General features: G+C 40.6%; 2 protein-coding genes across 2 annotated transcripts in view; one reads left to right on the forward strand and one right to left on the reverse strand.

Moving 5' to 3' along the window:
- vav3 (vav guanine nucleotide exchange factor 3) overlaps positions 1-17,133 on the forward strand; it is a gene marked incomplete at both ends in the record, with an annotated part of 199,015 nt that overhangs the window by 154,174 nt on the left and 27,708 nt on the right. The window contains 1 exon segment of the mRNA XM_083777615.1: positions 13,661-13,729. Within this exon segment, the coding sequence (XP_083633741.1) occupies positions 13,661-13,729 (69 nt within the window).
- LOC310868108 (peptidyl-prolyl cis-trans isomerase-like) lies at positions 1,627-3,776 on the reverse strand (the record flags this gene model as incomplete). Its single annotated transcript, XM_083778372.1, has 6 exons — positions 1,627-1,759; positions 1,899-1,974; positions 2,826-2,922; positions 3,034-3,122; positions 3,446-3,476; positions 3,627-3,776. The coding sequence occupies 6 exons, from the start codon at positions 3,774-3,776 to the stop codon at positions 1,627-1,629; spliced, it is 576 nt and encodes a 191-aa protein (XP_083634498.1).

The following is a 17,133-nucleotide window of genomic DNA, read 5'->3' on the forward strand; positions in this document are numbered from 1 at the left end:
GTTGTCTTTTTACTATGGGTAAGGCAGAGAGCAACACATGTGGAAGTTGTCTTTTTACTATGGGTAAGGCAGAGAGCAACACATGTGGAAGTTGTCTTTTTACTATGGGTAAGGCAGAGAGCAACACATGTGGAAGTTGTCTTTTTACTATGGGTAAGGCAGAGAGCAATACATGTGGAAGTTGTCTTTTTACTATGGGTAAGGCAGAGAGCAACACATGTGGAAGTTGTCTTTTTACTATGGGTAAGGCAGAGAGCAACACATGTGGAAGTTGTGGGGAAATAGAAAAGGTTGAGTACGTTTTATTGAACTGTCATAGGTACATAGAGGAAAGAGCACAATTGAAGGACAAAGTTAACCCTGAAACAACAGTGTTGCAATACTAAAACATATTTTAATTAATAAAATAAATAAAAATATTTAATATTTCTTTACCTAGAGTAAACGCCATCAGTGATGTTCATTACAATGCAATTGCAATACCATTGTTCCTGATATTTGCGTATAAATAAAATACAGAGGCTGAAATTAACACATTTTTTTTAACCTATGGCCTTTAACCTTAAAAGTAAAATAACTTTAACATGGTTTATTTGTGATTAGAATGTCTAGAACATGTTTTATTCATTATTGTGAAAGATATCCCCCAAATGTAAAGTATTAATTCATTATTATAAATGTGCATACAATTTGCAAAAAAATAAATATATTTATTTTTTTACATAATTTCCTCTGATAAGTCCTAGTAGTAAAAAGTAGTAGTAAGGTTGAAATCTTATTTTTTTTGCAAGTATAAATGAATCCGGGTTTTACAGGGTTAATGATGCAGGACGGGAATGGGATTTGTCAGGGATTCTTGGAGCAGAGGGAAAGAGCTTGTAGATCTGTTTTTTTTTTTATATATATATTTTTTTGCGGCTTACGCCTTTTATTGGTTTTTTGAAGGGACAGACAGTAGGCTGACAGGAAACGGGATGACATGCAGTAAAGGCCGTGTCGGGCTCGGGAGTCAAACCTGCGGCACACTGCGACTGGATTACCAGTCGGGTGCCCAGACGGTTACGCCACCGCCTGGGCCTAGATCTGCTATTTTTTAGGGGAAAATATTTGCTTCTGGGGCGGGGGGCGGGGGGGGGGGGGGGTGTCCCTGGAACAACATAATTTTAGATGGGGATCCGTGACCAAATAGAGATAATTCTGGGGGTCCTTGACATGAAATACTTTAAGAACGATTGACATATAGAAACATATGTTTTTCAGAAGACATTTTGTAGAATCGACCTCAGGTCTAAATGGGTTCAAACACGACCTGTACATTCTACCCAAGAATCCACTAGGCAAAGCAAGGTGAAAAGAACAAAAGTACTGACATCGTCTCAAGGTCAACTTTATTTAGTATGTGTCCCAAACGGGTCAATTCATTTTGTTTTACATGCACGTCCCTGTTAGGTAACATTACTGTCAACCACCACCAGGGGGTGCTGCAGTGCACCCTGAGCAAACAGTAGAGCCGCATTGAAGTCACATTAGGGGGTGATATGAAGTCTCACATTAGGGGGTGATATGAGGACCAGACCATGGAGGCTCTCCATCAGCTCAAGATCTCCTTTATCTCTCCACAATCTGCTATATTTCTCCACAACTTGCGATAGTGATCACCTCGTCGGGCTTCCCAGACCTAGACCCATAAGACTCAATCTTCCTGATCACATCCATTCCTTCGACGACTTTGCCAAACACAACATGCTTTCCATCCAGCCTATGGGAAGAATTAATCAGAAGATCAATGAAAAACTATTCCAACCTTTTTCTATAAAGTATTTTTTTTCTTTCAAAAAATTGTGGCAGCCATTAATCACAGCACAGTCGTTTGCTATGTGAGGCCTGAGTCTACATACCAGGGTGTTTTCACTAAGGTGATCATGAACTGAGATCCATTGGTGTCCGGTCCAGCGTTAGCCATGGACAAGAGTCCTGAGACAGAGAGATAAGCAACAGTCAGTGGTGAAAAGTAACAAAGTAAATGTGCTCATGTAATGTATACTAAGCAACACATTCAAATACAAAACTAAGGATATATACAGGACTGCACTCAATGGCCTCATGCAGTTACATGCACAAAAATGTATTCAGAATGAATTAATTAATTCTGAACAGAGAATCATACCCAACCCTTTACATGGAACTGGAATACAAGTATTCCGATTCCTCAATTGTTTACATGACCAAAGCATTCAGAATATAACTTTGGACTATAGAGATGGCCAACCCATAACCGTTATCCCTTAAGAAATGAATAACCGACGAACACTAACAGCTATTATCTGATAAAATAATATTTTGAAGCGCAGTCCCTGCAACCACACACTCCACCCAAAACAACCCAGAACTAAAAGAAATAGCGCTTTTTATTATGGGGGAAAGAAAAAAAACTGGCCTATTTGGATTTTGCTAAAATAGAGCATTTCTGCCATCCCTGCTTGGACATGCAGGGTATAAAGCACTATAGTCTACTATAAGGGCAGACATGTGTAAAATACATGTATTCCAAACTCCCAGTAGCATTCGGAATAAAGTGTTTATATGGTGATCTATAGCGATTCAAACAGTATATACACCACCCCTCCAGACCGGAATGGGATGTTCTATTCCAATTGAAGCGTTTACATGAGCATTTTTATTCTGATGTCTGGAATGACTCGAATTAATTTCTGAATCTAAATGTGGCCAGTGTGTCTTCAAGTGGAATGCTACCCCAGGAGAACAGTGAGTGAGGGAGAACAGCCTTCATCTACCACTGAGCAAAGCTTAAATATACACCGTACCTGCTCTATCGTGCGTCTCAGTGAAGTTCTCATCGGCGAACTTGGCTCCATAGATAGACTTTCCTCCAGTTCCGTCACCTCTGGTGATATCCCCGCCCTTTAAAACATGAAAAACAACACGTTGACTCCATGATATCCACACTAGCATTCTGTGTGCTGGTTTAGTTTCCACTTATTGATGAGGAATAATCAAATCATGTCAGCTTACCTGCAACATGAACCCACGAATCACCCTGTGAAAACTTGATCCTTTGTAACCAAAAACCTTCTCTCCAGTGCACAGGGCTCTGAAGTTCTCTGTGAGTAAAACAATAGTTTAGACACTCACATGTGTTAAGATGTGTGAACTGTGAAGTCATACAAGGTTGCAGCCTGCTTGGTATGGTATGTGATGCAGGCATTGTAAGACCTTTTTCCCCACAGCCAATTTGACATGAAATAAATACAGATTAGATGTGTGTCCAATGCTAAAAAAACAGTTGCTATTGAGCTTGTTGTTCTCAGTGGAAAGATTCTACAACACCAAATGCAACTGAATCTCCAATTATTAGCATCTGTTTAGCAACTCTCTCATGTCAACATGATTGCCATGTAGCAACAGCGTAGCCTAGTAGGATTACCTGCTGTTTTGGGCACGACATCCGTAAACAACTGCAAGAATAAGAAAGATAAATTACAGAAAGTAGGAAGAAATACTTAAATTACTTTTTATTCCTACATGCTATACTTTGGACTGTAACAATATGTTAAGCTTGTTTAGATTATTATGCAAGACTAAGAACTGAAGACATACTCACTGACCTCAAAGATTACTCTTCCTAATGGCTCGCTGCCTGCATTAATGTCAAAGAAAACCTCTGGCCTGCTGGCCGCTACAGGACCACAGCTGCACATCAGTGTGGCGGTGAACGCCAACAAACATAGTTTGATCCGGTTTGATAAGGAAAGCATCTCTGAACTGAAACAGACTTTACTTTAGTTATTAAACTGCAACAGAAAAAAAGGTCACGTGTGTTAATCTCTACGCATGGAAGAATGCAAGCAGCCCATAGAGTTATAGATGTAGTCCTGTTAGAATGTTAGCCACCTGTTTCCTAAGGAGCATATTATATACTGGGAGGGAAACCACACCCCTTTATGTGGGGTTCACTTCCTCCACACAGCTGATTGTAATCACTTAACAAGCACCATGTGATCCCCATCTCCCCCCCCCCCCCCCCCCCCCCCACACACACGCAGAGGTTGAGGGTTGAAACGGTATAGCCACTAAGGAGTATAATGTAATATAAACAGTAGCCACTAAGGAGTATAATGTAATATAAACAGTAGCCACTAAGGAGTATAATGTAATATAAACAGTAGCCACTAAGGAGTGTAATGTAATATAAACAGTAGCCACTAAGGAGTATAATGTAATATAAACAGTAGCCACTAAGGAGTATAATGTAATATAAACAGTAGCCACTAAGGAGTATAATGTAATATAAACAGTAGCCACTAAGGAGTATAATGTAATATAAACAGTAGCCACTAAGGAGTATAATGTAATATAAACAGTAGCCACTAAGGAGTATAATGTAATATAAACAGTAGCCACTAAGGTGTATAATGTAATATAAACAGTAGCCCACTAAGGAGTATAATGTAATATAAACAGTAGCCACTAAGGAGTATAATGTAATATAAACAGTAGCCACTAAGGTGTATAATGTAATATAAACAGTAGCCCACTAAGGAGTATAATGTAATATAAACAGTAGCCCACTAAGGAGTATAATGTAATATAAACAGTAGCCACTAAGGAGTATAATGTAATATAAACAGTAGCCACTAAGGAGTATAATGAAAGGAATAGAATGGAAGAACAATTCATTACAAGGCTAAGGGTCTGGCCACACTGGGTTAGACAGAACCCTTTTTTACTATGGGTAAGGCAGAGAGCAATAGAGGGTATGCGCGTGACATCATCGTACCTGGAAGTTATGCGGGAACGCCCACTGAGTGGGGGGGGGGGGGGGGGGGGGGACAGCCATTGTATTGTACCTTTGTGATGGTCAACTGGGAACTGAGAGAGAATGTTGAGGGAGACAGGCTAGGCCTGCTAGACTAAGGCCTCTTTTAGACGGCGACCATCTCCATATAACACGTCAAAGTCCCGTTGCGTTCTCATTTTTTCTTACCCTTTACACGAGAACGCACACGTTATGATATGATGTGCTATTATGCTATACTGTCGCTAGGTGGCGATAACGGGCTGCCAAATAGACAGGTCACCCACATACAAGAAGAAGAAACCTTCACGCAAGCCTGCGCAACACGGCTCTGGGCGCGCCACGGGATGGTATATATTTTATAATACATTAGGCTACATAAACGCTGCTGCCGCGGCTGCCGTCTATCACAAGGCTTTTTATTTACATCATGGTTTTACATTCAACATCGCTGATGAGCAGAACTTTGTAGGCGAGGAGGGAGGCTTGTTCAGGAACTCCATTATATCATATTTCATAATGATATGGCTCTGCATCAATGTAATAAACATATGCGCTGTGAGCCAACATGAGCCATGATGTCATAAGTTTTGCGGATTCACCGTTTTGCCTGTTTATATGGAGACCATAGGAAACGGTGTTCTGAATGATTTCCACTCTGGGAGGCGGTTTCACTTCGATGCGTTTTCACCTCCTGAGAACACCGTTCTCGTCTAAATGACAGCGCTAAACGGTACTTTATTTTGCCGTTTTTTATGAACACCATCCTCGTGTAAATAGCACCTGAGAGATGTTGTTTAGAGAGAGATGGAACTGAGAGAGAATGTTGAGGGAGACAGGCTAGGCCTGCTAGACTGAGAGATGTTGTTTAGAGAGAGATGGAACTGAGAGAGAATGTTGAGGGATACAGGCTAAGCCTGCTAGACTGAGAGATGTTGTTTAGCTTGTTGCTGTTCTTCTGAATAAACTTCTAAGATATACCTTCACCCGGATGGACATATATTGATTTCCATAACAATAGAAACATTATGAGCTACTTTCTGTCAAGAAATGCCCTGCATTTGATTATTTCAAATTTTGAGTGTCAGAGTTTGGAAGTGCTTGTTTTCAGTAACACAACATGTTGCTGCCTCCTGCATTATGTGACATTTAGAAACGGGTGAGTGATTTCCAACGAGCGCTCCCAAACTCCAACACTCCATGCTGCTCAATGTGTTGCCACTAAGTCTAGATGAGGGGGGCGTGTCCTGATGGGAAAATCATGCCTGTGCATACTCTCTATACATGTGGAAGTTGTCTTTGTACTATGGGTAAGGCAGAGAGGTGGAAGTTGTGGGGAAATAGAAAAGGTTGAGTGTTTTATTGAACTGTCATAGGTACATAGAGGAAAGAGCACAATTGAAGGACAAAGTTAACCCTGAAACAACAGCGTTGCAATACTACAACATATTTTAATTAAAAATATATATTTAATATGTTTTTACCTAGAGTAAAAGTTATCAGTGATGTTCATTGCAATTGCAATGCCATTGGTCCTGCTATTTGCGTATAAATAAAATACCCCCAGAGGCTGAAATTAACACAATCTTTTTTTTTTTTTTTTTTAACCTATGGCCTTTAACCTTAAAAGTAAAATAACTAATATATGTTTTTGTGATCATTAGAATGTCTAGAACATGTTTTATTAATTATTGTGAAAGATATCCCCCAAATGTAAAGTATTAATTCATTATTATAATAAATGTGCATAAAATTTGCAAAAAACATTATATATATATTTTTTTTACATAGTTTCCTCTGATAAGTCCTAGTAGTAAGGTTGAAATCGTATTATTTTTGCAAGTAGACATGAATCCGGGTTTTACAGGGTTAATGATGCAGGACGGGAATGGGATTTGTCAGGGATTCTTGGAGCAGAGGGAAAGAGCTTGTAGATCAGATTTCTTTTTAAAGATTTTTTTGCGGCTTACACCTTTTATTGTTTTTTTTAAGGGACAGACAGTAGGCTGACAGGAAACGGGAGAGAGATGGGGGAAGACATGCAGTAAAGGCCGTGTCGGGCTAGGGAGTCGAACCCGCGGCACACTGCGACTGGATTACCAGTCGGGTGCCCAGACGGTTACGCCACCGCCTAGATCTGCTATTTTTTAGGGGAAAATATTTGCTTCTGAGGCAGGGGGCGGTCCCTGGAACAACATCTTTTTGGATGGGGGTCCGCGACCAAATACAGATAATTCTGGGGGTCCTTGACATGAAATACTTTAAGAACGACTGACATATAGAAACATATGTTTTTCAGAAGACATTTTGTAGAATCGACCTCAGGTCTAAATGGGTTCAAACACGACTTGTACATTCTACCCAAGAATCCACTAGGCAAAGCAAAGTAAAAAGAACAAAAGTACTGACATCGTCTCAAGGTCAACTTTATTTAGTATGTGTCCCAAACGGGTCAATTCATTTTCTTTACATGTACGTCCCCGTTAGGTAAAATCACTGTCAACCACCACCAGGGGGGGCTGCAGTGCACCCTGAGCAAACAGTAGAGCCGCATTGAAGTCTCACATTAGGGGGTGATATGAGGACCAGACCATGGAGGCTCTCCATCAGCTCAAGATCTCCTTTATCTCTCCACAATCTGCTATATTTCTCCACAATCTGCGATAATGATCTTCTTGGAGGGCTTCCCAGACCTAGACCCATAAGACCCAATCGTCTTGATCACATCCATTCCTTCGACGATTTCGCCAAACACAACATGCTTTCCATCCAGCCTATGGGAAGAATGAATCAGAAGATCAGTGGAAAAAAAAAAGTTTTAATTTTTTCTTTCATTAGAATTAAAAATGAGGCAGCAATCAAACAAATGTTTGGTCAAACCATGTGACTCCCATTGGAATTGCATTGTGGCAGCCATTAATCACAGCACAGTAGTTTGCTATGTGAGGCCTGAGTCTACATACAAGGGTGTTGGCCTTAAGGTGATGATGAACTGAGATTCATTAGTGTCCGGTCCGGAGTTGGCCATGGACAAGAGTCCTGAGACACAGAGATAAGCAACAGTCAGTGGTGAAAAATGTATTCAGAATGAATTCATTCCGAACAGAGAATCATACCCAACTGTTTACATGGAACCTGAATACAAGTATTCCTATTCCTCAATTGTTTACATGACCAAAGCATTCAGAATATAACTTTGGACTATAGAGATGGCCAACCCATAACCGTTATCCCTTAAGAAATGAATAACCGACAAAACACTAACGGCTATAGAGCGTCGCAGTCCCTCCCCCTCTCAGAACAACGAGTGGCCCAGGAAATGAATCTCAATGTATTTTTCCCACAGGCTTTTCTTAAAGTATTTATGTAAAGACTGTTACGCCGCGGACAAAGCCAACTCTGATCGTGACAAATCATGACAATTAACACAATATTTTGGTCCGATCAAATCATTAGAAGAAAATAAAGGCAGGAGACAACACCATTTGTTTTGTTTTTCTTCTTATAAATTAAATCTTCAAGTGGAATGCTACACCAGGAGAACAGTGAGTGAGGGAGAACAGCCTTCATCTACCACTGAGCAAAGCTTAAATATACACCGAACCTTTTCTATCGTGCTCCAGATAGAAGTTCTCATCTTTGAACTTGCCTCCATAGATAGACATTCCTCCAATATCCCCGCCCTTTAAAACATGAAAAACAACACGTTGACTCCATGATATCCACACTAGCATTCTGTGTGCTGGTTTAGTTTCCACTTATTGATGAGGAATAATCAAATCATGTCAGCTTACCTGCAACATGTACCCAGGAATCACCCTGTGAAAACTTGATCCCTGGTAACCAAAACCCTGCTCTCCAGTGCACAGCTGTCTGAAGTTCTCTGTGAGTAAAACAATAGTTAAGACACTCACATGTGTTAAGATGTGTGAACTGTGAAGTCATACAAGGTTGCAGCCTGCTTGGTATGGTATGTGATGCAGGCATTGTAAGACCTTTTTCCCCACAGCCAATTTGACATGAAATAAATACAGATTAGATGTGTCCAATGCTAATAAACAGTTGCTATTGAGCTTGTTGTTCTCAGTGGAAAGATTCTACAACACCAAATGCAACTGAATCTCCAATTATTAGCATCTGTTTAGCAACTCTCTCATGCAGTGGCGTGCACAGACATTTAGAGGGGCAGGTGCTCAAGTGAAAAAAGGGCACATTGTGCAGCGCATGGAACCGTCCGGTTGCCTTAATAGTGTGAGATTTATAGATTTTTTGGGGCCTAAATAATATATTGGATATTTTTTATCAAGAATTGATCAATGTCACCATGGTCCACATACTATACAATGTACTGTACACTGTACAAAAAAAAAATATATATTTTGTTTTCTCTTTTTTCCCCAAAAGGGCACATTGCCAAATGGGCAGGGGGTGCTCTAGCACCCCCTAGTGTCTATATGTGCACGCCACTGCTCTCATGTCAACATGATTGCCATGTAGCAACAGCGTAGCCTAGTAGGATTACCTGCCGTTCTGGGCATGCCATCCACAAGCAACTGCAAGAATAAGAATAAAGATAAATTACAGAAAGTAGGAAGAAATACTGAAATTACTTTTTATTCCTACTGCCTATACTTTGGACCGTAACAATATGTTAAGCTTGTTTAGATTATTATGCAAGACTAAGAACTGAAGACATACTCACTGACCTCAAAGGTTACTCTTCGTAATGGCTCGCCTTTCACAGCAATGTCAAAGTAAACCTTTGGCCTTTTAATGTTGGCGTGATCGTTGGCCAGGTGCTCAATGTTGGCCAGGTGTTCACTGCTGGCCGGGATCTCAATGTGGACCGGGATCTCAAGCAGGTTCTCAATCCTGGTCTGGTTCTCAAACCTGGTCAGGTTCTCAATCCTGGTCAGGTTCTCAGGCCTGGTCGAGTTCTCAATGCTGGCCAGGTGTTCACTGCTGGCCGGGACGCTGACCGCCGGGATCCCAATGAGGGCCGCTACAGGACCACAGCTGAACATCATCAGTGTGGCGGTGAACGCCAACAAACATAGTTTGATCCGGTTTGATACGGAAAGCATATCTGAACTAAAACAGACTGTGTAGAAGTTATTAAACTGCAACAGAAAAAAGGTCATGTGTGTTAATCTCTACGCATGGAAGAATGCAAGCAGCCCATATAGATGTAGTCCTGTTAGAATGTTAGCCACCTGTTTCCTAAGGAGCATATTATATACTGGGAGGGAAACCACACCCCCTTTATGTGGGGTTCACTTCCTCCACACAGCTGATTGGAATCACTTAACGAGCACCATGTGATCCACATCCCCCCCCCCCCCCCCACGCAGAGGTTGAGGGTTGAAACGGTATAGCCACTAAGGAGTATAATGTAATATAAACAGTAGCCACTAAGGAGTATAATGTAATATAAACAGTAGCCACTAAGGATTATAATGAAAGGAGTAGAAGTGAAGAACGATTCATTACAAGGCTAAGGGTCTGGCCACACTGGGTTAGACAGCACCCTTTTTACTATGGGTAAGGCAGAGAGCAACACATGTGGAAGTTGTCTTTTTACTATGGGTAAGGCAGAGAGCAACACATGTGGAAGTTGTCTTTTTACTATGGGTAAGGCAGAGAGCAACACATGTGGAAGTTGTCTTTTTACTATGGGTAAGGCAGAGAGCAACACATGTGGAAGTTGTCTTTTTACTATGGGTAAGGCAGAGAGCAACACATGTGGAAGTTGTCTTTTTACTATGGGTAAGGCAGAGAGCAACACATGTGGAAGTTGTGGGGAAATGGAAAAGGTTGAGCAGGTTTTATTGAACTGTCATAGGTACATAGAGGACGTTTTATTTAACTGTGATAGGTACATAGAGGAAAGAGCACAATTGAAGGACAAAGTTAACCCTGAAACAACAACAGCGTTGCAATACTACAACATATTTTAATTAATTAATTAATAAAATAAATACAAATATTTAATATTTCTTTACCTAGAGTAAACGCCATCAGTGATGTCCATTGCAATGCAATTGCAATGCCATTGGTCCTGATATTTGCGTATAAATAAAATACCCCCCACAGAGGCTGAAATTCACGCAATTTTTTTAACCTATGGCCTTTAACCTTAATAAAAGTAAAATAACTAATATGTTTTTTTGTGATCATTAGAATGTCTAGGTGAGGTGAGGTGAGGTGAGGAATATAAGGCACTGTTTACATTTTTATCCCATTCTGACCTGAGATCAGATTCATACGAGGTTTCCACTGGACCGGGCACCCATTTTGCGATACGAGCTTGTAGGTCTGCTATTTTTTCTTTTTTTTTCTTTTTACATTTACATTTTTAGAATCTGGTCTCAGGTCAGAATGGGTTCATCAGACCAGTGTGTGTCCAGTGGAAACCTCGTATGAATCTGATCTCAGGTCAGAATGGGATAAACACCACAAACCTGAGTAGTAGGATCTAACTGTAGCACTAGAAGATTTGGCATGATGTTGCACACTCTTGTACAGTAGGTGGCAGTATGCACCTTTACGTTGGTTTGCGATCTGCCAAAAAAACCCAGAGAAGAAGGTTCAGGGTTGGCTTGTTTTTCCTGTAAAGTCACAATAATATTATAGGTGGTTTCTCAAACTTGTCCATGTCAAGGAATGGATCCCCATATTGATAGAGTATGGTACAGTATGTATACAGTATGGTACAGTATGTATCAGTGTTGAATTCGTAGACTTCCAAAAAAAATGCATTTTAGTCGACTACATCGACTGTAGATTTAGCTGACTAAAATGTAGACATTTGAGATGACTAAATTTTATTTTATTCAAATGACTATGACTAACATTACTAAATCAATGTTGCAATGATTATGTATTTGGCTGTGGACTCCCATCAAAAAGGAGACATTTTGTTTGTGTTCGTTCATGTTAAATAATACCGATGATTCAACAGCTATTAAAGCAACCCATTCTGACCGGGCACCCATTTTGGTGTTAGCATCATGTTATGCTTTAGCTATTGAAAAATAGCAGATCTACAAGCTCATATCGCGCCACCGAGTGGCGCGATACGAGCTTGTAGGTCTGCTATTTTTTGAAAAATTGAAGAACGACTGACATTTTTAGAATCTGATCTCAGGTCAGAATGGGTTAAACAGCACATGCAGATCTACAAGCTCACAGACGGACCCCACTTTTGAGAAGATTTATAATACTCCGTCGGTTGCTTTAAAATAACTGATCTTTCAAGTTATTTCCGGCAAGCTTATGAAAGTTATGAACTATAGGCCCTGTGGTCTGGTCTCCAATATAGGTTTTACTATAGTGGTTTTTAACTTTTTACACAGGATTTGTGCTGTTTCTGACCATGTTTTATTGGGTTTCATTAAAACAGGAGTTGTGTTGTTTCTGACCATGTTTTATTGGGTTTCATTAAAACAGGAGTTGTGCTGTTTACCTGACCATGTTTTATTGGGTTTCATTAAAACAGGAGTTGTGTTGTTTCTGACCATGTTTTATTGGGTTTCATTAAAACAGGAGTTGTGTTGTTTCTGACCATGTTTTATTGGGTTTCATTAAAACAGGAGTTGTGTTGTTTCTGACCATGTTTTATTGGGTTTCATTAAAACAGGAGTTGTGCTGTTTACCTGACCATGTTTTATTGGGTTTCATTAAAACAGGAGTTGTGCTGTTTCTGACCATGTTTTATTGGGTTTCATTAAAACAGGAGTTGTGCTGTTTCTGACCATGTTTTATTGGGTTTCATTAAAACAGGAGTTGTGTTGTTTCTGACCATGTTTTATTGGGTTTCATTAAAACAGGAGTTGTGTTGTTTCTGACCATGTTTTATTGGGTTTCATTAAAACAGGAGTTGTGCTGTTTACCTGACCATGTTTTATTGGGTTTCATTAAAACAGGAGTTGTGTTGTTTCTGACCATGTTTTATTGGGTTTCATTAAAACAGGAGTTGTGTTGTTTCTGACCATGTTTTATTGGGTTTCATTAAAACAGGAGTTGTGCTGTTTACCTGACCATGTTTTAGTGGGTTTCATTAAAACAGGAGTTGTGCTGTTCCTGACCATGTTTTGTTGGGTTTCATTAAAACAGGAGTTGTGTTGTTTCTGACCATGTTTTAGTGGGTTTCATTAAAACAGGAGTTGTGTTGTTTCTGACCATGTTTTAGTGGGTTTCATTAAAACAGGAGTTGTGTTGTTTCTGACCATGTTTTAGTGGGTTTCATTAAAACAGGAGTTGTGCTGTTTACCTGACCATGTTTTATTGGGTTTCATTAAAACAGGAGTTGTGCTGTTTACCTGACCATGTTTTATTGGGTTTCATTAAAACAGGAGTTGTGCTGTTTACCTGACCATGTTTTATTGGGTTTCATTAAAACAGGAGTTGTGCTGTTTACCTGACCATGTTTTATTGGGTTTCATTAAAACAGGAGTTGTGTTGTTTACCTGACCATGTTTTATTGGGTTTCATTAAAACAGGAGTTGTGCTGTTTACCTGACCATGTTTTATTGGGTTTCATTAAAACAGGAGTTGTGCTGTTTACCTGACCATGTTTTATTGGGTTTCATTAAAACAGGAGTTGTGCTGTTTACCTGACCATGTTTTATTGGGTTTCATTAAAACAGGAGTTGTGCTGTTTACCTGACCATGTTTTATTGGGTTTCATTAAAACAGGAGTTGTGCTGTTTACATGACCATGTTTTATTGGGTTTCATTAAAACAGGAGTTGTGCTGTTTACCTGACCATGTTTTATTGGGTTTCATTAAAACAGGAGTTGTGCTGTTTACCTGACCATGTTTTATTGGGTTTCATTAAAACAGGAGTTGGTGAAACACACATGCGACCCCGCTGACAAGAGGAACCTGAGAGGTGCGCTGGACGCCATGAAGGTGAGTGAGATGGGACCATGTTTTTACCTAGTGAGAGGTGCATGCACCATTTTTCTTCCTTGTTACTCACTGATCTCACTGTCACAAGCTGTACATTCATGAGCTGGACAAAACAAATCTAGTTTTCACACATTTCACACAAGGGCACAAATATTTTCAGTTGCTTCTGATATACTACGCACTCGAAACATCACGTGTCTCAGTGCTTGAGTCCAAACAAGCCCTAAATGTACAGAATATAGGCAAACACATGAACTTATTCACAGCAAACGTTGGTCACTTCAGTCTGTCATATTATTACCAACACCGAAAGTAAATCATGGGTACAAAAAGCACCTTCTCCTCCAAATAGACCGACTGCCTATAATGGAGGAGATTGAACAGTATGTTGCAACAAGCTGCTTTGCCTTACACTTGGACAACCCTATAATCCTCAGGCCTCTGACCAGCCTGTGGACATCATGGCCCAGGCTGCCAAATATAAAAACAATGAGTTGACACGTATAGCCCAGTTGTATAATGGCCTGTACTAATGGTTGATATTTTACTTTACACACACACACACACGCACACGCACACGCACACACGCACACACAGAGCGGCCATGGTTTACAGTAGCCTTGCGACGTCGCCATGGAGGTGATTCACAGCGGCTTCTTCTTCCTCCAAACGGCCTTTCTTCATCGTGTAATTGTGTTGCTAGTTGAAGGCGACGGCAAACGGGACACGTTCAGTATACCGCCGCGCTCTGTGCCGTGATTTGCGGCGTGTTTTAACAAGCCAGCCGTGATTCTCTCGCTCTCCACTTCTCAGGGACGTTTTTTAACGCGTTTAAACCGGGAACGCACCTGTGTCATTAGAGCTAAAAAATAATAATAATAACAAATAATTTCATACTTTGTCTATATGCAAAAATAGCAAATATACAAGCTCATAGCTTGTATATAATTTATGGAGCCTGTGTATGAGCTTGTAGAGGCGCTATTTTATTCATTTTTTTAATCATGACATTTTAATCATGCTTCTTGGTGTCATTAACTACTTTAACCACTATTTGATATACTTTGGCTATAAAAAAAAAAAAAACAGCAGATCTACAAGCTCATAGTGCATCACTCCATGCCACACTATGAGCTTGTAGATCTGCTTTGTTTTGTTTTTGAAAGTCGTTAACATCTGTGCAATTTTTTTAAAGCAAGTATTTATAACTATAAAGGTCTTTGGTTCGCGTCGGTCCCTGGAACAATATATATTTTTTAGATGGGGTCCGCAAAGCAAAAAAAAAATGGTGTTAGCATTATGTTACGCTTTAGCTATTGAAAAATAGCAGATCTACAAGCTCATAGCGCGCCAACCGAGTGGCGCGCTACGAGCTTGTAGGTCTGCTATTTTCGAAAAAATCGAAGAACGACTGACATAGAAACATAGCTTTTTCAGAAAACTGTCAGGATGTTGAAGACATTTTGTAGAATCTGATCTCAGGTCAGAACGTGTTAAACACACAGCGATATAAAAGGACTGTCCTGCTGTCCGTGGAGCAGACCCCAAGGCCTCCATCGGTACCAAATGGATTTCCATCTCGAATGATGTGGAGGGTTTGTTTGTTTGGGGAGAACAAATAAGGTTGAGAACCCCTTGATTAATAAGGGATCATCTGAAGCCTCAAGACGGGTCTGGAATGCTCTAGTTATACCTACTGTAGCTGATGACATGTACTGTACAGCTGCATAGATATGAATACTTACTGTACAGCAGCATAGATATGAACACTGATATAATGTACTGTATACAGCTGCATAGATATGAACACTGACTTATTGTGCAATGCTGATTTAACCCATTCTGAACGGGAACCCATTTTGGTGTTAGCTATTGAAAAATAGCAGATCGGCGTGCTACGAGCTTGTAGGTCTGCTATTTTTGAAAAATCGAAGAACGACTGACATTTTTTAGAATCTGATCTCAGGTCAGAATGGGTTAACTCATTCTGCGTCACGGCGCCATCTGGTGGAGGGCTCAGATAATTGAGTCAACTACTTGAACCCCGGCTTCCATTTGTGACCAGATTTGACTGAGAGCCTGCTGCCATCGCGCAAATTCCAGCTTTTCACTGGAATCACCTTTTCACCAATGAGTTAATAGCACAGGCAGACTCTTCACATACTAGAGCATAGGAGGCCTTAGGTATGTTTCACCAGTTTCAAATGAAACGGGCCTCCACCCTCAGGGGGGCCTCAACAAAATAATTATGTCATAGGTATATGGGGCCTCATATTTGGTCTTGAAACGGGCCTCCAGATTCCTAAGGCCGCCCCTGAGAACACACAAACACACCAAGCTGGCCATAAGGGGGCGCTAGCTCCCCTCAAAGAGCCAGAATGCAAAATGCTTGTCATTCAGCTTTGAGTTGCTCAGTGGACTGTCTCTCACACAGCGATATGGAGAAAAATATCACACCCGCGTGACGTGAGCGGCACTGTTATCACCATACATCACATTCCGTGCTCAGACAGTCAGCTTGAGCACATCCCGCGCACGTGCGCACGCACACACACACACACACAGCCTCGAAATACAACACAGCTCAGTGGTAGGGAACGCTGTAGCAATTTACAATTTAAGCATTTAGCAGACGCTCTTAATCCAGAGTGACTTACATTAAGCAAGAACAAAAAAGCATGGGAATGCATCACATAAAAAGCATTTATCATGAAACATGCGTAAGCTAAGAACGTAACAGTGGAATATCTATAAAATGAAACTATATTATAAACTATACATATATACTATACTATGCTATACGTGTGGAAGACCCATAGATCCATAGACCCCAAGGTAGCCGCAATGAAGTAATAAATATAGCAATAGAGTTCAAATTGTGCAGATGAAGAACAGCTGCACTAATTGGCGTCATTAAGGCTTGCATGGCAACAGTTTGTGTCTCGTGTGATGTCACAACAGAAGATATATAAGATGATGCACCGTGTTGAAAATGACTGTAGATGTCGAGAGACAGACAGACAGACAGACAGACAGACAGACAGACAGACAGACAGACAGACAGACAGACAGACAGAAAGGGTGATGTTGTCTTGGACCGTTTCCAAAGCAGGAGGACCAAAGCAAGCCTATCATGCTGCTGTAGCAGTGAGGAGCAAACTGTATTCCTTTGGAGGCTACTGTGATGGATGGACCATCAACAACATGGAACAGATGGATGTCCATGTCTTCTACACAGTGTCTTTATGCTGGAAGAAGTTACCTCCAGTGGAACCAGGAAGAGGAGACGGTCACCTTGAGGTTCCATCAAAGCGCTTCGGCCACACAGCTGTGTTGGTTGAAGATAGAGTCTACATCTGGGGAGGGTCTTGGGAAGGGCAGTATTACAATGTGCTTTATGCATT

Source organism: Protomyctophum parallelum (genome assembly GCF_964188405.1).
Source record: "Protomyctophum parallelum genome assembly, chromosome: 12".
NCBI classification, from domain to species: domain Eukaryota; kingdom Metazoa; phylum Chordata; class Actinopteri; order Myctophiformes; family Myctophidae; genus Protomyctophum; species Protomyctophum parallelum.